The 21,921-nt window shown below is 44.5% G+C and overlaps 1 protein-coding gene across 2 annotated transcripts in view; it reads left to right on the top strand.

Moving 5' to 3' along the window:
* Window positions 1-21,765, top strand: part of LOC140384700 (coiled-coil domain-containing protein 34-like) — a 42,159-nt gene extending 20,394 nt beyond the window's left edge. For both annotated transcript variants that reach the window (XM_072466643.1, XM_072466644.1), the window contains exons 5-8: window positions 2,625-2,732; window positions 13,668-13,826; window positions 19,405-19,546; window positions 21,352-21,765. In XM_072466643.1, coding sequence (XP_072322744.1) covers window positions 2,625-2,732; window positions 13,668-13,826; window positions 19,405-19,546; window positions 21,352-21,569 — 627 coding nt within the window. In that variant the 3' untranslated portion in view covers window positions 21,570-21,765. The remainder of the gene's footprint in view (window positions 1-2,624; window positions 2,733-13,667; window positions 13,827-19,404; window positions 19,547-21,351) is intronic.
* Window positions 21,766-21,921: the final 156 nt, after the last annotated feature.

Here is a 21,921-nt window from a genome sequence, read left to right as displayed (position 1 = left end):
GGAAACCCACGCAGACACGGGGAGAAAGTGCAGACTTTGCACAGACAGTGACCCAGCGGGGGACCAAACCTGGGACCCTGGTGCCGTGAAGCCACAGTGCTAGCCACTTGTGCTACCGTGCTGCCCCTTATACCAGTGATGGTATTTTGACAATTTGTTTATCCACTACAAGTCTCTACAAAAATGTTATTAAGTTATTGTAAAATTCAATCTCGAGTGTTTTCTAGGCAAGTGTGGAAGCTTTTCATAGTGGAGTGAAGCTCTGTTAGTGCCTGCCTTCTTTATTTACCTGGTATAACCAGTCTTGGATGCTTCAAGGCATTTGCACTGATTTCGAGAAATTCTAGTGACAATAGTAATTTAAACCATTAAACAATATTGTAGCAATCGAGTTGCTTGCCTTATGTCATTTGAAACTCCACTGTAGCTAATAATTATCCAACAAGCCGTGACATTGTAGCATTGCACCAAGCACTATACACACATACTTATCTCGTGGATTTAACCAAGCTGTAGGACTGTTGCACTGGGCAGGGGTTGGGCTTGCTGAGGAAGTGGGTGCAGGGTAGTAATAGAGAATTAATTTCACGCAAACTGTAAATTAACTCTCCGATTCGCCAAAAACGATTTCCCTTTTGTTGGGAGTTTGATCTGTCCTGGGTATTGATACGGGGGATGCTAAATGAAAGAATATTAGGTCTGTGTTATTCCAAGTATTTGTAAATAGACCATCAGGGTGGCACAGTGGTCAGCACTGCTGCCTCACAGCGCCAGGGACCCAGGTTCATTTCCAGCCTTGGGTCACTGTCTATGTGGAGATTGTACGTTCTCACCGTATCTGCGTGGGTTTTCTCCTACAGTCCACAGATATGCGGCCTAGGTGGATTGGCCATACTAAATTGCCCCTTAGTGTCCAGACATGTGCAGGTTAGGTTATGGGGTCACAGAGATTGGGGGAGTGCAAATGTGTAGCTCATTCAAATTGCCTCCTTCTGCACTGGGGGGATTCTATGACTCCATGATTCTCGAGAGTTTAGAAGATTGAGAAGTGATCTTATTGGAAAACACCAAATTCTTCAGGGACTGAACAGGGTGGATGAAGAAAGGATGTTTCATCTGGTTACGAGGAGAGGGGGTGATCTCGAACCAGGGGATACAGCCTCAGAATAAGGGACAGCTCATTTAGCACTGAGATGAGGAGGAATTTGTTCATTGTTGGTGAATCTTTGCGATTCTGTACTCCAGGGTGCAGTTGAAGCACAGTAATTGAGTATGTTAAAGACAGAGATCTGTAGATTTCTAGATTCTAATGATATTAGGGGAGAATATAAAATAAGGGACATAATTCTTAAAGGGATGCATGAGCAGAGGGGTCTGGGTATATATGTGCCCAGATCATTGAAGGTGACAGAACGATTGGAGAGAACAGTTAATAAAGCTTATAATATTCTGGACTTTATTAATAGCTGCATAGAGTACAAGAGCAAGGAGGGTATGCTGAACGAATACAAAACACTGGTCAGACCTCAGTTGAAATATTGGGCGGGATTTACCACGCAACCCGTCGCGTGTTTTTTGGCGGTGGAGGCGGCCCACTATTTTCTGGTCCTGTTGTTGTCAACTGGATTTTCAGTTGACTGCACCCCTCGTCGCCGGAAAACCCGCACGCCGTCGGTGGGACCGGAATATCCCACTGGCGTGAACAGTCGGTAAATCCCGCTCATTGTGTACGGTTCTGTGCGCCACACCACAGGAAGGCTGTGAACGCATTGGTGAGTGTGCAGAAGAGGTTTACAAAAATGGTTTCAGGGATGAGAAACTTCAGTTGTAGGGATAAATTGCAGAGGTTGAGACCGTTCTACTCGAATAAAAGAAGGTCAAGAGGAGATTTGGTAGAGAGGCTCAAACTCCTGAGGGGGCTGGACAGAGTTGATTGCAAGAAACTGTTTCCCCTTGTAAAAGGATGAAGAATGAGAGGGCACAGATTTAAAGTGATTTTTCAAAAGAAACAAATATGATGTGAGAAAAACCTTTCTCGCAGCGAGTGTTTGGGGTCTGGAATGCGCTGCCTGGCAGTGTGGTGGTGGCACATTCAATCGAGGCATTCAAGAGTAATTGAATAGAAACAATGTGCAGGGGAAAAGACAGGAGAATGGCACTAATTCACAATGATCGTTTGGAGATTCAGTGCACACACAATGGGCAAATGCCCTCCTTCTACGCTGTACAATTCTATGATTCTGTGGCATGGAGATGGTGCTTGAAAATGACATTAAGACAGATGGTCAACCATTCTCAGTTGAATGGCCTTCTCCCATGTTCCTATATAAAAGAGGTTACTTGTGAGGTGTTGCAAATCTAATATATCAAAAAACGGTGCCGTTCTCCAGTTGGAGACGGGACTCTTTTCAGGAGAAATTAGATGATGAAAGACTTTAGGATTTTCCTAGATGGTCCACTTAAGCTTTCCTTGCCTGTAACTATTTTCTGATCTGTGTACATATGCCTCGGTGCCGCTAGAAAATCTAAAACTTAAACGTTTCCCATAAACACTGAGGATGAAACATTCTGCAGCACTCCATAAGTTTTGAATGCAAAAAAGAAAAATACTTTCTTTGTTACAGGAGATGACATTAAAACAAACAAAATTAAAAGAACACGAAGAACTTGAAAGAAAGAAACTTCTCGCTGAGGATGAACACAAACATTGGGTGCTGAGAAAAAACGAAAAGGTAAAAAGATATAAATTTGATCCCGTGCCTTGATTTTTGGAAATTCAACCCACTTTAAGTAGATTATCTAGAATGTTGCCAGGCATGAAGGACTTTAGTTATGTTTAGAGGGTAGAGAAGCTGAGATTGTTCTTAAGCAGATTAGAAAAAGGGTGATTTAATTTAAGATACTGAAGTTTGAGCAATTTTTGCAAGAGTAAATCTGAAGGAACTATTTCAACTGGTTAGTGAGTCAGTAATGAGAGCACAGGTTGAAGGTGGCAAAAAAAGAACCAGAGGTTGATGAGGGGGGAAAAAAATCATCCACAGCTGCATGATTCTATGATTGTAAACTGCTGTAGAAAATTAGTAAAATATTCATATGTAATTCAAGTTCAATTTTTAAAGTAAACTTGCAAAATAAACAATCTGTTGGATTAAAACGCAAGTCTAAATTTTGGGATTGATGTGTTACTATTAAGACAATTCCATATCTGTTTTGGCTTAATTGCTGGCAATTAAGTAAATATTCAACCTTCCTCCAATGCTTTGATACGCAAAGGCTGTTCTGTGTGTGATCCACAGGCCTCTACAAGTTCCAGGTTTGAGTTCTAGTTTGCTTGTCGCAACTAAGGCGGCTATTAGAATATGGCAATTATATTTAGCATCCTTGGGCTCAGGAGTAGAAGGTTTGAGGATGTGGCTGAAATCCTCCACTGAAGATTGGATTTTGGTGTTTTTAGATGCTGCAGGATAAGGCCTGTATTCAATCGGAGGTATTTTGCTGACTAGCTTTTATTCCATCATTAATTTATATCTCCCCAATGGCTTCTTTATATTAGTAACAGATATGTCATACCCTCTGCTGAGAGCTCTGGATCAAAAAAATATACACTGAGCTCGCCTTGCCTCAGTGTCAGCCAGCGAAGCTCGTGGGGAGAGGTTTTTTAAAAGGTACATTTGTGTCTCTGGCGTGGTACCTTGCTGCAGCAGTATGTGGTGGCCATGGGGCTGAACAAGATTATGGACATGCTGCACTCATGCAATAGGAACAGGGAGTTCTATACTAGTGGGGAGAAGATCCATGCCAAGCTGAGGCTCAAAGGATTTGCTGGACTATGAGCAATGATATGGTGATGCGCCTCATTGTAGTTAAGGTGCTAATATACTGAGCCAATGAGAACTCCTTTCTACTGGTGTCATAGTTGTAGCTTTGAGGAGATTGGTTCTGTCTTTGCAAAGGTTTCTAAATGCATCTCCAATGTCTTGAATATTGTGACAGATTAAAATCACTGGCAGAGACATTGTCCAACCAGATCTTTCCAAGCCCTGCTCCATCATAGTTCTTCTAAATAATATTTTATTAAGGTATTTGAAATTTTTTATAACCGTAACAAAGACAATGACAGCCCCCCCCCCCCCCCCCCCCCCCCCCCCCCCCCCCCCCCCCCCCCCCCCCGGAATACTGCATCTGCTGACATTCTTAATTTTCCCCGCGAAAGTCGCCGAACGGCTGTCACCTCCAGGAGAATCCTAACATTGGTCCTCGGCCAGGGAGGCAAAGGCCAGGACGTTGGCCTCTTTTGCCCCCTGAACTCCCGGATCTTCCGACACTCCAAAGATCGCTACCTCCGGACTCGGCACCACCCGTGTTTTTAGCACCGTGGACATTGCCTTACCAAAATCCTGCCAAAACCCTCTAAGCTTCAGGCATGCCCAAAACATATGGACGTGGTTTGCTGGGCTTCCCGCGCACCTCGCACACCTATCCTCTACCCCGAAAAACCTGCTCATCCTTGCCGCTGTCATGTGTGTCCAGTGGACTACCTTAAATTGTATCAGGCTAAGCCTGGCGCACGATGAGCTGGTATTAACCCTGCTTAGGGCATCCGCCCATAGACCTGTCTCTATCCCTCCTCCTAGCTCGTCCTCCCACTTGCCCTTAAGCTCCTCCACCGGAGTTTCCTCCGCCTCCGAAAGCTCCTGGTAAATATCTGATACCTTCCTCTCTCCCACCCAGGTACTGGAAACTACTCTATCCTGTATCCCCCTTGGCGGCAGCAGTGGAAAGGCTGACAACTGTTTTCCCAGGAAGTCGCGCACCTGCAAATACCTAAAACCATTCCCTGCTGGCAATTTAAATTTGTCCTCCAAAGCTTTCAAGCTGGGAAAGCTCCCATCTATAAATAGATCCCCCATCCTTCTAATTTCTGCCCTCTGCCAACTCCAGAACCTGCCATCTAGCCTACCCGGTACAAACCTGTGGTTGTTATAAATCGGGGTCCAAATCGATGCTCCCTCCACTCTCTCTTATATCTCCTCCACTGCACCCAGATCCTCAGAGCCGCCACTACCACCGGACTTGTGGAGTATCGGGCCGGCGAGAACGGCAGAGGTGCCATTACCAATGCTCCCAGACTGGTGTCTTTACATGACGCCGCCTCCATCTGCTCCCATACCGACCCCTCCCCCACTACCCACTTCCTGATCATGGCTGTATTAGCCGCCCAGTAGCAATTGCAGAAGTTCGGCAGCGCGAACACAACCTCCCCCCCACTGCGCTTCAGCAACACTTTCTTCACTCGCGGGGTTTGCCATCATAGTTCTTAACTATAGCTATAGTGGATTGCCATGTACTTGTGTTCTTGGTGGCCTCGAAAGCAGTGATCTCAGGATTACTACCAGTGCCATGTGCCAGTCAGAGTACAAATAGCAGGCTATATTTGATGAATACATGGCTGAAGAGATGGTGTGAGGGGGAGGGTTGCAGATTCCAGGGGCATTGGGATCGGTTCTGGGGGAGGTGGGACCAGTACAAACTGGACGGGTTGCACCTAGGCAGGAATGGAACTGATGTCCACTCCCCAGAGTGGCTGGGGAGGGTTTAATCTAAAAAGGCAGGGGGATGGGAACCTATGCAAGGACTCAGAGGAGGAGGAGGAAACGAGGATAAGCACAAATGACAAAAAGGGGAATAAGAAAAGTGATCGGCAGAGAAACCAAGGGCCAATTTCAAACAGGGCCATAGTGAAAAATATTTTGAGCGGGACAAACAATGTCAAAAAGACAAACGCGCGGAGCAAATAGATGTAAAAGGGTATGATATAATTGGGATTACAGAGACATGGCTGCACGGTGACCAGGGATGGGCCCTGAATGTTCAGGGGAATTCAGTAGTCAGGAAGGACAGACAAAAAGGAAAAGGCGGTTGGTTGCATTGCTGGTTTAAGAAGAAATTAACGCAATGGTAAGGTAGGATATTAGCTCCGACAATGTGGAATGTGTATGGGTAGAGCTGAGAAACACCAAGGGACAAAAAAATGTTAGTGGGCGTTGTATATAGACCCCCTAATTGCAGTGGTGATGTTGGGAATGGCATTAAACAGGAAATTAGAGACACATGCGATGAAGGAACATCTGTAATTATGGGTGATTTTAATCTGCATATAGATTGGGCAAATCAAAATAACCACAATACCATGGAGGAGGAATTCCTGGAGTGTATACGGATGGGATGGTTTTCTGGACCAATACCTTGAGGAACCAACTAGACAACAGTCCACTGGCAATCCAGTTGTGCGAGACCCCTTGGGGATGAGTGACCATAATATGATAGAATTTTTCATCAAGATGGAGAGTGAAGTAGTTGATTCTGAGCCTAGGGTCCCGAATCTTAATAAAGGAAACTACGATGATATGAGTTGGCTATGATTTTTTAAAATAAATTCAAATAACCCAATTCTTTTTTTTCCTATTCAGTGTGGTCAATCCACCTACCCTGCACATCATTGAATTGTGGGGTTGAGACCCACGTAGACACATGGAGAATCTACAAACTCCACACGGACAGTGACCCGGGTCCAGGATCGAACCCGAATCCTCGACATAGTGAGGCAACAGTGCTAACCACTGCGCCACTGAGCCACCGGGTTGGCTATGATTGATTGGCAAACATTATTTAAAGGGATGACAGTGGGTAGGCAATAGCAAACATTCAAGAAGCGCAATGTAGGAACTGCAGCAATTGTTTATTCTTGTCTGTCACAAAAGTAAAGCAGGAAAGGTGGCCAATCCATAACTTACAATGGAAATTGGAGATAGTATTCGATCCAAGGAAGAGGCATACAAATTGGCCAATAAAAACAACAGGTCGGAGGATTGGGAGCAGTTTAGAATTCAGCAAAGAAGGACCAGTGGATTGATTAAGAAGGGGAAAATAGAGTACACGAGTAGGCTTGCAGGGAACATAAAAACCTGACTAAAAGTTTCTAGGTACATGAAGAGAAAAAGATTGATGAAGACAAATGTAGGTCCTTTACAGTCAGGAACAGGGGAAAGTGTAATAGAGGACAAAGAAATGGCTGAGCAAGTAAATACATTCTTTGGTTCTGTCTTCACAAATGACACAAATAAGTTACCAGAAATGTTGGGGAATGTAGGGTTTAGGGAGAGGGAGCAACTGAAGGAGGTCAATATTAGTAGCAAAATGGTGTTGAGGAAATTGATGCCATTGAAGGCTGATTAAACCCCCAGGGCCTGATAATCTACATCCCAGAGTACTTAAGGAAATAGTTCTAGAAATAGCGATGCATTGGCGGTCACCTTCAAAGATTTCATAGACTCTGGAACAGTTCCTGCAGATTAGAGGGTAGCTAATATAACTCCACTATTTGAAAAGGGAGGTAGAGAGAAAACGAATTATAGACCAGTCAGCCTGACGTTGGTAGTGGGAAAAATTCGAGAGACCATCATCAAAGGTTTTATAGCAGAGCACTTAAAAAACAGTGGCAGGGTTGGACAGAGTCAGCATGGATTTATGAAGGGGAAATCATGCTTAATAAATCCACTGGAACTCTTCGAGGATGTAACTAGTCGAGTTGATGAGGGGGAGCCAGTGGATGTGGTTAATTTAGATTTTCAGAAGGCTTTTGACAAAATCCCGCGTAAGAGATTAGTATGTAAAATTAAAGTGCATGGGATTAGAGGTAGTGTACTGAGATAGATAGAAAACCGGTTGGCAGACAGGGAACAAAGAGCAGGTTAAAGGGTCTATTTCAAATTGGCAGGCAGTGACTAGTGGGGTACCGCAGGGACCAGTGCTAGGACCCCAGCTATTCACAATATATATTAATGATTTAGATGAGGGAACAAAATGTTATATCTCCAAATTTGCAGATGACACCAAGTTGGGTGGGAGGGTGAGCTGTGAGGAGGGTGCAGAGATCCTTCAGTGTGATTTGGACAAGTTGAGTGAGTGGGCAAATTAATGGCAAATGCAGTATAATTTGGATAAATGCAGTGAAGGTTTACCAGACTGATTCCTAGGGTGGCGGGACTGACTAATGAGGAGCGATTGAATGGGTTTGGATGTACTCGCTGGAGTTCAGAAGAATGAGAGGGGATCTCATAGAAACCTATAAGATTCTAGCAGGACTCGACAGGGTAGATGCAGGAAGGTTGTTCCTGATGGTGGGTGTGTCCAGAACCAGGGGTCACAGTCTGAGGTTACGGGGTAGACCATTTAGGGCAGAGATGAGGAGAAATTTTTTCACCCAGGGAGTGGTCGGCCTGTGGAATTCGTTACCACAGGAAATAGTTGAGGCCAAAACATTGTATGTTTTCAAGAAGCAGTTAGACATAGCGAAGGGGATCAAAGGATATGGGGTGAAAGACTTATTGAATTGGATGATCAGCCATGATCCTAATGAATGCCGGAGCAGGGCCGATGGCCTTCTATTTTCTATTTTTTTATGTCCTCGAATGATAATGTTGGAAATGCCAGAGCAGCTCAGTTACTTCACCGTGCTGCTACAGCATTGAGTGGCTAAAGAACCCAGTTCTTGAGAGGCAGTTCGTTCTACAGATGGTGCAGGCATAAGTCACAGGCTCAGATAATGAAGCCTGTTTACCTATCGCACTTTGCACTCTTCTCTTTCCTCTCTCTCTGTCACCTCTGCACAGCTTCTTTGGCTCTGTGATGCAGCGCAGCCCTCCATTGAAGCCAGATATTAGCCAAAGCTTTCAGTATCAGTGTTAAATACTTTGGTGTGCTTCTTCTGCACTTGCCACTCTGGTTTAAAGTTGTTGCAAGTTCCCCACACAGGGGATCCTATGGAATATGTTCAATTTCCATCTGTTATAAAGGACTGGATCTTTTTTTTAAATAAATTTAGAGTACCCAACTATTTTTTTCCAATTTAGCATGGCCAATCCACCTAACCTGCACATCTTTGGGTTGTAGCCCTGGGCTGGGATTCGAACCCGGGTCCTCAGCGTCGCAGTCCCAGTGCTATCCACTGCGCCCCATGCTGCCCCTTAAAAGACTGGATCTTTGAGAAATGTTAGTAGATTTGCGACTTACGATTCATTGGATAGTGTGGTGTTCCGAATTTTACCTTCCCCCTTGATATTTAGACTATAGAACAGAATCATAGAAGTTTTGCTGCACAGCCCTGCGGTTCATTGCATCTGCTTGTGAGGCTTTTATTCTAATGTTGTAACCACCATTGTTCAAATAATCAGAATAATTCTTTGCTATGTGGTCAGTTGAATGTTTGAACTGTCATTGAAAAACGGTCTGTAGCAAGTTGGAATACCTGTGTGCTGCACCTTCAGGGTAGAATATTAATTTTGGGATGCACCACCGATTTCCCAAATTGCAACATGTTATACGGAAGGAGATGATTAACAGAGGCCAGGCACTCTCCCCTTTTATGGATGTTCGTTGTACAGCAGCAGCTAGAGTGCAGGTTCTCGGACTTGCAGATAAAACAGTTTTGTCTAGATGGAAGCAAGTGCTTTGTTTCTGCTGGAGGGGGGGATGGAATCAATAAGCATCCGGAATAGAAGACAACTCCCTCACGGACGTTTCAAAACCTGTTTCGGGTGAGGAGCTTAGGCTCTTACAACTTTTTGTAAACCAGTTGGTTGATTTGCTCTGAGTCAAATAGAGGAAAAGCAAATTGGCCCTCCTTATCGCAGCGACAAGCAAGACCAACAGAACTCCATCGGAAATGTGTTTTTAAAATTTGGCCCTAGGGTTCGGTAATTTTGCACTGACCGTGGGCTCTTTCTTGTCGTTTATTCTTCCGTTGTGATGGGCAGTGGGGTCAATATGTCAACCCTATGACACTAGTCATGTTTTATATATGATGTGGAGATGCCGGCTCTGGACTGGGGTGAGCACAGTAAGAAATCTTACAACACCAGGTTAAAGTCCAACAGGTTTGTTTCGATGTCACTAGCTTTCGGAGCGCTGCTCCTTCCTCAGGTGAATGAAGAGGTATGTTCCAGAAACATATATATAGACAGATTCAAAGATGCCAGACAATGCTTGGAATACGAGCATTAGCAGGTGATTAAATCTTTACAGATCCAGAGATGGGGTGACCCCAGGTTAAAGAGGTGTGAATTGTGTCAAGCCAGGACAGTTGGTAGGATTTCGCAGGCCAGATGGTGGGGGATGAATGTAATGCGACATGAATCCCAGGTCCCGGTTGAGGCCGCACTCGTGTGCGGAACTTGGCTATAAGTTTCTGCTCGGCGATTCTGCGTTGTCGCGCGTCCTGAAGGCCGCCTTGGAGAATGCTTACCCGGAGATCAGAGGCTGAATGCCCTTGACTGCTGAAGTGTTCCCCGTGTTTTATATATGTCAATCTACCTGTTATCTGCTCCATGTATTTTTGTTTTTTTGCTTTAGTGTTACTTTTGAGTCTTTCTATTTTTAACCAGATCTCTGCTGTTTCATTTTAAGTCACATTCTCACTATTACTGATTCTCTTAGCTTCAGTCAGAGTTGTGACATTTATTTGTACTGGCACTGCGATTTTGTTTTAATGCGCCGTATTTCCAGGCTTTGCTGTAATACTTACCCTCTGCTCTACCAGTCAACAGCAACTTGCTTTAAATGGAGTCTTTGACAGGGTAAAATGCCCCAAAGGTGCCTCACAGGAGGGTTATCAATCAGAAATGTGACACTGACTCACCTCGGGAGATATTAAGGCAGCTGACTAATATCTTGGTCAGAGGTAGCTTTTGAAAGGCATCTTAAAAGAGAGTTGAAATATAACGAGGATTAGGGAGAGAATTCCAGAGCTTAGGAGCTGAAGGCATAGCCTCTCCAAGATTCATGGCTCCAATTCTAATCAATTATGTGTGACTTTTTAAACTCTGTTACGTGTTTCCTCACTATATTTTCTTCATAGTAACATAGCCCAAACTCTTCCTGCTTTGACCTCATACCACTAGCTGTACTTACGGATACCAAATTCTCAAGAACCTCTTAACTTTCCTTGTGAAACTTTCACATTGTCTGATTTTCATGTGTAATACCATAGCAATCAACAAGTTTATAAGTAACTTTAAATTAAATGGCCGGAACATTAAGAATTGTTAAGCTTATCATAATTTCCTGGTAATTATCAGTTGTCAGCAATAGCTTCACTGAACAACGGCAGGCGTTTGTCCATATTATGTATAATCATACTTCCTTGCAATTACATTTAAAGAACTTGACTGCGGTGCGCCCAAGCTTTAGCCTAATTGTGTACTGCCTCTTACACTTCACATTCCATCTGTGTTGTGTGGTCATCTGTATTGTGTGCCAATAGCAACTGAGAAAAGGACCTCTGGAAATAAAGTAAATCATACTTAAATTGTTTTTCTTTTCCAGAAAAAAGTAACTAATTTATGCGTAGTCTATTTTAATTTTTTTGGCAAATATTACTCTTTGTACTGTGACCAAATAAAAATGTAATTTAGGGTATCATGTTTCAAAATGCCCAGGCAGCCACTGATCACCCCTCAGCCAATTAATTATAATGCAAATTTTATTGTCACTTAAATTCCTTTTCCAATGCTGGGAACGTGTTTCTGCTGTTTCTCAGCTGGCCTGCTGGATGGAATAATATTGAAATATTATACAAATGCGTTCTAGGGAAGGTCAAAATGTTATGCAGTGCAGCTATGCGATCGTCATCTTTCCGACTGGCATCTTTTCAGCAAGTTTCATGGTGAAGAATCTTGTCCTATTAACATCTCCCTTTGCCTTGCAAGAGTTTGTAATTTTCATCACTCCTGTCTTCCACCCTATCAAACTCTCCTTTAGATATTTCCTCTGCCATTCCCTTTTCCTGCCTTCATACTTGATTAAAAATCTCTGAAGTGTAGTCACCATTGTAACATTGGGTAAGTTGGAAGCCAGTTTGCATGCACCATGATTCTACCAAAATATTGAGAAAACGGCCAGATAATTTGTGTGTGTAATGTTGGTTGAAGGATGAACATTAGGCAGGACATTGGGTGAACTGCCCAGCTCTTCTTCAAACAGTGGAGCGCATTTTTGTTTGTCCGCCTGAGAGGATGGACAGGTCCTTTGACTGTGTAGTCCTGTCTCTACTACACTGAAGTGTCAGCCTGGACTATGTGCTCAAATCTTGAGGCTTGGACTTGAACCCACATCTTCCTGACTTTTAAGCAAGATTGCTGCCAATGAACCGATGTATGACGGCTTCTAGCAATGGGCAACTTTCATTACTTGTATTTCGGGAAATGAGATATTACCAATTAATAACAATCAAAACCAGTTAAATATGTGGAATGCCACAAAGTGAAGAGGTTTAGGAAGATAATTTCAGATTGCAGGATCCTTATAGGTGGAGACTTTGCTATAATCGGGAGATTACAGAGGTGGTGTAAGTGAGTCCATAAGGGCACTTGAAAACTGACGACGAAGATTCTGAAATCAATAGGGTTTGGGTAACCACTGGCCATCACTGAGGCCAGGGTTGTTGGTTGAATGGGCCATATTGCAGAGTCGGTGTGTGTGGGGGGAGTTTTGGACCATTCGAACATTTGCATTCTGATCTTCCCAAAAATAATGTAGAGTTGGCTGAAAACTCTGGTGTTGCTAGAGAGTTATCAAGATGTAGATGTGAAATTAGTGCTATAAGGGGAAGTACACCAATCTAAGGAACTTGGAGGAACTGTGTAAATCACTGATTTAGTATATTACAGGATTACTTGAGGCTTTAGTTTGAATCTGGCCTAGAATTGAAAGATGATAGTATTCCTTTCCAAACTCTAACTTTAAAAAAAAATTTTGAGCATCCAATTATTTTTCTCCAATAAAGGGGCAATTTAGCACGGCCAATCCACCTACCCTACACATCTTTGGGTTGTGGGTTGTGAGACCCATGCAGTTATGGAGAATGTGCAAACTCCACACGGACAGTGACCCGGGGCTGAGATCGAACCCAGGTTACCGGCGCCGTGAGGCAGCAGTGCTAACCACTGCACCACTGTGCCACCCACAAGGTCCAGCTTTCTATTTGAAATGAGCTTGAACTGTCTGACCCACCAAATAGATTAATAGAATTGCTGCAATGCAGAAGGAGACAATTCAACCCATCGGGTCTGCATCCACCCTCTGAAAGGGAACACTGCCTAGGCCCACTCCACTTCCCTATTCAAGTAACTCTACCTGACTTACACATCTTTGTACACTAGGGGCAACTTAGCATGGCCAATACACCTAACCTGCACATCTTTGGACTGTGGGAGGAAACCGGAGCACCTGTAGGAAACCCATGCAGATATGGAGAGAAAGTGCAAACTCCGCACACAACCCACCCGGGTCCCTGGCGCTGTGAGGCAACAGTGCTAACCACTGTGCCACACATATATAAATATCTAAAATCAAATACTGAAAGATCACTCAGTGTCTCCTGCTTGAACAAATGTGTGTCTACTTTATTTATTGTCCAATCATAATTGGCCTGAGCGTTTTATGAGGCAACGTGGTAGTATAGGATAAGACTCCGATCAAGGCCCAACTAGACAGGCTCATGAGCAATGTCACTATCTGTGTCCTATTCTAAGAAGCTGCCTGATGCAGGTATAGAAAGTTTATATCAACTTGTTCATCTGCTGATTGCATGGACAATTTATTGGATACAGGAGAAAATGGCGAAAGAAATTAAACTTCACAAGGTGCAGGAGGAAGAAAAAGCCAAGGAACGAGCAAGAGGACTTGCAGCCGAAAGAGCAAGTGAAAGATTTCAGGACTGGCTTAAGAAAAAGAAGCTGCAAAAAATGGAGACAAAAAAGATTGAAAAGGTAGGATTAGCTTTCAGATTATTTTTTAGTAGTTTAATTCTGATGGTGCTGCCAAGAATGTGGTTAAACAGTGTTAATTTGTGAAATTATATCAGATGGCCTCCTTCTGCACTGTCAATTCTATGATAATCTATGATTATGGCCATGACATTTCATATCTTTAAATACCGTAATTAAAATTTGAATGCAACTTTTTGCTGGATCCTAATAATGGGATTTTGTAAATAGTCGCTTCAACCTCAGTCTATCCAATGTCTCCTCATAGCTGAAACTCTCCAGCCCAAGCAAAATCCTGATAAACCTCCTCTACACTTTTCCCAGTGCTATCACATTTCTTCTATAATGTGGATTCCAGAACTGCACACAATACTCTAGCTGTGGCCTAACCAAAGTTTTATACAGTTCCAGCATAACCTCCTTGCTCTTAAACTCTATACCTCAGCTAATAAAGGCAAGTAAGCCATATGCCTTCTTAACCACTGTATCCACCTCCTCTGCTACCTTAAGGGACGGGTGTACATGCACACCAAGGCCTCTCTGATCCTCGGTGCTTCCCAGGTTCCTGGCGATTATCATGTATACCCTTGCCTTGTGTGTCTGTCCAAGTGCATGACCTCACGCTTATACAGATTGAATTCCATTTGCCACTGATCAGCCCATCTGACCAGCCTGTATATATCCTCCTATAATCTAAGGCGATGCTCCTCGCTATTTACCACCCCAGCAATTTTCATATCATTCGCGAACTTACTGGTCAACCCCCTAACATTTTTTTTCCCTCGTTTTTTAATGCGGTATATAACGTTTATTTCTTTTTTTTTAAAAAATCTTTTTATTGGCATTTCTCATATTTATAAACAGTTGTATATATACACATCACATTTTTCTCGCCTGCGCTAATTTCCTTCATTATACAGAGGTTTAGTTTGTCCTTCGTTTAACTGACCCTACGTGCCTTTCATTGCCCCCCCCCCCCCCCCCCCCGGGTTGCGCAGTCTTTTGGTAACATCTATCTTGGTGTTTTTAGAAAAAAAATCTTATTCGGTTACTCCTGGTTTAGCACACTGGGCTAAATCGCTGGCTTTTAAAGTAGACCAAGGCAGACCAGCAGCATGGTTCAATTCCCGTACCAGCCTCCCCGAACAGGCGCCGGAATGTGGCGACTAGGGGCTTTTCACAGTAACTTCATTTGAAGCCTACTTGTGACAAGAAGCGATTTTCTTTTTTTTTTTGCATTTCATTTTTCATTTTCCTCATTGTTGGCCTCGAACAGGTTTTGGGACAGACCGACAAACTGCCCCCAAGTATCAAGGAAGCCTTCCTCCGACCCTCGGGTGGCGTACTTTTAATCTTCTCCAGGTGGAGAAATTCCGAAAGGTCAGCGAGCCAGTCTGCAGCTGTGGGTGGTGCGGCCGATCGCAGCCGAGCAGGATTCTCCGGCGTGCGATTAGGGAAGCGAGGGCGTTGGCCCCCTTCCCCATGTGTAGCTCTGGCTGCTCCGATACCCTGAAGATTGCCACTATTAGGCTTGGCTTCACCCTCACCCCCACAACCTTGGACATTGCCTCGGAGAAGGCTGTCCAGAACCCAGCAAGCTTGGGGCAAGCCCAAAACATGTGGGTGTGGTTGGCCGGGCCCCTCTGGCACCGCTCACATTTGTCCTCCACCTCCGGGAAGAACCTGCTCATTCGGGTTCTGGTCAGGTGCGCTCTGTGCACCACTTTGAGCTGCATTAGGCTTAGCCTTGCGCAGGAGGAGGTGGAGTTCACCCTACTCAGTGCTTCGCTCCAGAGTCCCCATCCTACCTCTGTCCCCAGTTCGTCCTCCCATTTTTGTCTGATCTCATCCAGTGGAGTCGGGGCTCTGTCCAGTAGCTGTCCGTATATTTTCCCACATAGTCCCCCCTTCTCGTTGCTTGTGCCTATCAGGTCCTCTAGTAGTGTGGTTTCTGGGGCCCCAGGATACCCCACTGTCTCTGCGGAGGAAGTGTTTTATTTGGAGGTGTCTCATTTCCTGTCCTTTTGCTAGCCTCCACATCCTCGTCAGTCCGTCCAGTGTCGCCAGTCTGTGCCCTACGTAGAAGTCCCCGACCGTCAATGTGCCCCCGTCCCCCCTCCATCATTTGAAGGTGGTATCTAGCATGGCTGGGGGGAATTTGCCATGGGGGACATTTTAGTTATCCCGGAGTGTTGTCTGAGCTGGATCCACATTCTCAGCGTAGCCGCCACCACTGGGCTTGTTGTGTATCTTGTTGAGGGGGATGGGAGTGCTGCTGTAGCCAGGGCCCGGAGGGTCGTTCCTTTACAGGATGCCTCCTCCATTTGTACCCAATCTGTGTCGGGTTCTTGTACCAATTCCCTCGCTCTTTCTGCCGTTGCTGCCCAGGCGTAGTATTGTAGGTTTGGTAAGGCCAAGCCCCTTTGATTTTCCTTCTTTGCAGTGTCTGTTTTGGGATTCTCGGGTTCTTACCCCCCCCCCCCCTCACACACACACACAAACGCCATGATTAGAGTGTCTACGTTTTGGAAAAAGGCCTTGGGGATGAAGATCGGAATGGATCTAAACAGGAAGAGGAACCTTGGCAGTACGTTCACCTTGATCGTCTGCACTCTCCCCGCCAGGGAGAGTGGGAGTGAGCCCCACCTTTTGAAGGTCTCTTCTTACTTCCTCCACCAGGCTGGTCAGGTTCCACTTGTGGATCTGTGTCCATTCTCTGGCTATCTGGATTCCCAGGTAGTGGAATCTGTTCTGGGCTGTTTTGAACGGGAGCCCCTCCAGCACGCTCCCTTCCCCGTTTGGGTTCACTGGGAATGCCTCGCTTTTGCCCAGATTAATTTTGTAGCCCGAGAAGGTGCCAAACTCTTTCAGCATTTGCAGTATTGCCTTCAGTCCCTCCTGTGGCTTTGAGACATAGAGGAGCAGGTCATCTGCATAGAGTGTGAGACTCTGTGCTCTCTGTCTCCTCTCCGGATTCCCTTCCAGCTTTTCGTGTCCCGCAGGGCTATCGCCAGGGGTTTGATGGCTAGCGCGAACAAGAGTGGGGACAGGGGGCAGCCATGTCTTGTTCCTCTCTGCAGCTGGAAGTATTTAGAGCTGGTGGTGTTAGTTCGGACGCTCGCTTTGGGAGCGTTGTACAGGAGCCTCGCCCAGGCGGTGAACCCCACTCCTAGCCCAAACCGTTCCAGTACCTCGAGGAGGTATTTCCATTCGACTCTGTCGAAGGCCTTTTCTGCGTCCAGGGAGACGATCACCTCTGGTGTTCTCTCCCCGGGGGGGTCATTATTATGTTCAGCAGCCGCCTGACGTTCGCTGTGAGCTGCCTACCCTTGACAAAGCCCGTTTGGTCCTCTGCGACCACCTCTGGTACACAGCCCTCCTGCCTTTTGGCCAGGACCTTTGCGAGTATTTTCGCATCCACGTTCAGCAGTGAAATCGGTCTGTACGATCCGCATTCCGTCAGGTCTTTATCTTTTTTGGGTATCAGTGAAATTGTGGCCTGCACTAGCGTTGGGGGCAGGGTGCCCCTTGCCAGTGAGTCCGCGAACATGTCCCTTAGGTGTGGGGCCAGGACTGGCGCAAATTTTTATAGAAGTCCGCCAGGAACCCATCGGGTCCCGGTGCTTTCCCCGCTTGCATGGAGCTGATGATCTCCATGATTTCTCCCAGGTCTATTGGTGCTTCCAGCTCCGCCTGTTTGTCTTCACCCACTACTGGTAGCTCCAGTCCGTCTAGGAACTGTTTCATACCCGCGGGTGGGCTCGGAGGTGTACAGTCCCCGGTAGAAGGTCTCAAATGCCCGATTGACCTCCATTGGTTCTATTACCAGTCTGCCTCTGCTATCCTTTACCTGCGCTATTTCCCTTATGGCTGCCTGCTTTCTCAGCTGGTGAGCCACTAGGCGGCCAGCCTTGTCTCCGTGTTCGTAGTAGGTCCCCCGTGTCTGACGGAGTTGGTTCCTGTTTTTTTCCTTTGCCTTCACTGCTGTTCCTTCTTACATCTCGCCGTCCCCCCAATTTATTATTTGCAGGCATATTTCTGTCAGTGCCTTTCTCTTTTTTTCCTGGGTTTTGGTGCGAAAAATAAATTTATTTTTTTTGTTCCCACCAAAGAAAAAAAATCCCTTGGATCCTTTCAAAAACGATTTTTTTTTTAATAAAAAGGGATTTTTTGTTTTTGTTTTTTTTTCCCTTTTAAAAAAAAAAGTTTTTTTTTTTTTTAATTTGCAGGAGAGGAACAAGGAAGGCTGAATTTTAAAATTCTCATTTTGTTCTTGTGTGATCCTGTCCGTGCTCCGACTTTCAGGCCGTTTCTGAGCGATCCCCACTCCTCCTCCATGGGCAGCTCACCGGGACCAGTCTCTCCTTTTTTTTCTCTCGCTCTCCAGCTCCGTGGATCGGAGCTTTGGCGCCTGGACAGGGCCGAATTCGCGGGGCCTAAAGAATTTTTTTTGTTTTGTTGTTGCACATTCCCCGGGAAAGCCCCCCCAAAAAAGCCGTGATTTTGTGGCTGTGCTGGAGCGTCTTTGCTGCGGCCGCTCCGTTCGCCTCAACCCTTTTACATTCATGTCTAAACCGTTTATATAAAGCACAAACAGCAAGGCCTGACAGTGATCCCTTCAGGACCCCACTGGACACAGTCTTCCAGTTAGAAAAACACAGCTCGACCATCACCCCTGCTTCCTGCCACTCAGCCAATTCTGCATCCAATTTGCCAAACTTTCTTGGATCCCATGGATTCTTATCGTCGCCATCAGTCTCCCTTGTGGGATCTTATCAAAAGCCTTGCTGAAGTCCAAGTAGACTACGTCAAATGCATTTCGCTCATCTACACACCTGGCCACCTCGCGGCACCGCACGGTAGCACAGTGGTTAGCACTGTTGCTTCACAGCACCAGAGAACCGGGTTCAATTTCCGGCTTGGGTCACTCTGTGCGGAGTCTGCACGTTCTCCCTGTGTCTGCGTGGGTTTCCTCCGGGTGCTCCGGTTTCCTCCCACAAGCCCTGAAAGACGTGCTTGTCAGGTGAATTAGACAGTCTGAATTCTCCCTCTGTGTACCCGAACAGGCGCCGGAATGTGGCGACTGGGGGATTTTCACAGTAACTACATTGCAGTGTTAATGTAAGCCTACTTGTGACCATAATAAAGTTTATTCTTAAAAATTCAATCTAGTTGGTCAGACATGACCTCCCCTTAAAACCAAGCTGACTGTTCTTGATTAATCCCTGCCTCTCCAAATGCAGATTAATTTGGTCACTCAGAATTGCTTCCAATAGTTTCCCCACCACTGAGGTTAGACCTACTGGCCTGTAGTTTCCTGGTTTATCCCTTCCTCCTTTCTTGAATAATGGTATCAAGTTTCTGGTCATCATCTGTACTAAGCTATCAAACTGCACTGTTCTAACACTGTATCATGAATTAATTAGTTATTAGCCTCCACTTGTATTATTATCAGGACCCTTCAGGACACTTTTTCATTTCATTTCATTTCAGGTAGGCGAGTATTTGCTTGTCTTGTTGGACCTGATTTGGATATGTATGTGATGCTGCAAATAATATTGACTTTATCCTATATCTTCAGAATGAAGAAGAAAAGAAAACAGCTGAAACACAAGAAAGGAAGGAAAAGGCAGACAAGGTTTACCAAGAGTGGTTAGAAAAGGTCAAAACCAGACCTCGGACTGTTCCAAGCAGCTTTGGCTATGTTAATGGTAAACTCACAGGTTTGTGTCGCTTTTCTATATCTCATTTAAATAAATGTTACTGCCTAAACATTTCCTCATTGAAACCATGGATTGCGTTTCGAAAATTCAAGTTAAACTATGCATTAAACATTTTGGCGCTGCAGCAAGATACAAAATGTAAACTGTTTTATTCCGTTTATTATTCCAAAAAGCTGTTGCTATCTTAAAATTTTCACTCTTTTGACAATGTTGAAAATTAAATAGGACAGTTCAGAGTCTGGAATATGTTACAAGATTTTCATGTTGAAAGATTGAGATGACTTGCTGGACATGAGAGTGAACTTAATGAAGCTTGAAGGTTTTAACCTTGAGATATGTCACTGCCGCAGCACACTTCCATGCGTATTATCTGCATAATATGTGGAATTATAGTCACTTATTTCTTTCTTGTGTGATTATTCTTATGGGAGTCTCATAACTGGCTGAAACAGCCAGTTGGATCCTGCTTGTCTGTATTCAGCCAGAGGTAAAATTGGAAGTTATTTGATTTGTGTCTGGAAAGGAATTCCATATATTTTATATTGTTTATTCTTGAAGAACATGGTTATTATTTTTTCAGTTTTGCTGGCAATGGGATGTTATGCAACATATTCAATAAAAATGAAGCTTGAGATTAGTTGGGCGAGCTGAAACTGTTGATCAAAGCGTGGTCAGACATTGTTTCTTGATATTTATTTCAAAAAGTGCTCCATATTGCGATTGGTGTGATCTCAGCACTAACCACCAATTTAATCGAGTGAAGAAAAGAATACTTTCTGGGGAGTCCGCTGCGAAGCTCCATCGCTCCTCTCGCAGGACAAAAAAAAATCACCTTCCATTCTTTTGACCTCCCTTAATTTTGTGTTTCTCCAGCATATCAAATTTCAGACAGCCGCCTGGAGGGCACCAAGATGTGTGCAAATAGCTTCCATAAAAACATTGCAGAGATTTTAGAGTTTGTTGTATCTGCATGTTATCCTCCCGATGATGTCTTATCAGTAGCCTTTGTTTCACAGCTGGTTTTGAATTCACGCGCTGTTTGCTGTTGTGCTTTGTGGAGGTAAGCCTGCCCTATGGCCGCGCTTTGGTGTTGCCGAGTGCTGTCATTCCTTGTTTGGTTGATAACAACCAGAACCGTCTCCTGTTTATCGCACTCCAGTTTGACAAATGCGTTCCAGCTTCCATCAACATTTGTGAAGATATGCAGAAGGCTTAGGTTTCCCTTGCCGGTTGACTTCATTTTGTATTTTACATTTCCCTCCAGTGTGAAGACCAGAGGGCATTCTAGTTTTTACCATATATGGTGGGAGATTTTTCTTTTGAATTCAAGCCTGTGTGAAAGAAATACTCGTGGTTATGTACAATAGGCCCTTTCTATTTTAAATGGCTTTTTCCTTTCCCGTTTTGAAGCACCTCAACCTCCACTCTACACCTCTCCTTGACAGCTTTACTGAAATTGAAAACTTATGGAGGACTGTGAAGGGTACAAGACTAACACTCCGTGGGAGCTCAACAAAGCATCAACTCCAACTCTGCACTTCTGAAAGGAAACAGCACTTTTTTCCAGCAATTTTCTGTGAACTGTTAACTAATGATGTGGTATTTTTGAAGAAAGAAATTAAAATGCTATCCTTATTATTTCTTGCCCTTTATTTGATTATAGTACTGCATTGCTGCTGCTTCAGTCCTGGAAAGGTTAATCAACCCACTGCTTCATGTGTATTTGTATTTGAGCTGAGTAGCCCAGGATCGACTATTTTGAGTCATACCTTTTGAAACAATATATGTCTGTTATATTACTGCAGGGTACTACGATGGAAGTTCATATCCCACTCCAAGCTACTGCAATCCAATTCCATGGAAGCCCATCCTTGTTCCACGCTCAGAAGATGCCACTAAAAAAGGAGCATGCAAGATAAAAGAGAAGCCAAAATCCACTTATCTGTATGGAACACATTCAAATGTGGCTTTCAGGCCAAAGGACAATCTTATTGTTGGAACAGCACGGAGGAAAGCAAGATGACTTTTCTTTTTTACTGACTGCGTTATTGCATTCCTTTATTTAAATTTTCATTCTTGTACCTTTTCTTCTGGCAGTCATGTCAGGATCACACTTTTTCACCCCACGTTTATATTTGATTAAAAAATGGTTCCATACTCCCCTACATCAGAGTGGCTTTTTCTCCCATTTTCATTAAACAATGCCACCGAATATGAAATGTAGCTTTGAGTGTTCCTTTCAATCAGCCATCTGTGGCAATGAACTAAATTAATTGTGCTACGGAGCAGTCACATATCGTCAGTTCATGTCAGTGGAAACTGTGACTTTACGACAATGGCAGAGTAGTTTGGACGATGAGTTTGAGGAATGCATT

Source organism: Scyliorhinus torazame, chromosome 10 (assembly GCF_047496885.1).
Source record: "Scyliorhinus torazame isolate Kashiwa2021f chromosome 10, sScyTor2.1, whole genome shotgun sequence".
NCBI lineage: Eukaryota > Metazoa > Chordata > Chondrichthyes > Carcharhiniformes > Scyliorhinidae > Scyliorhinus > Scyliorhinus torazame.
This window is presented reverse-complemented; position numbering and strand designations above follow the sequence as displayed.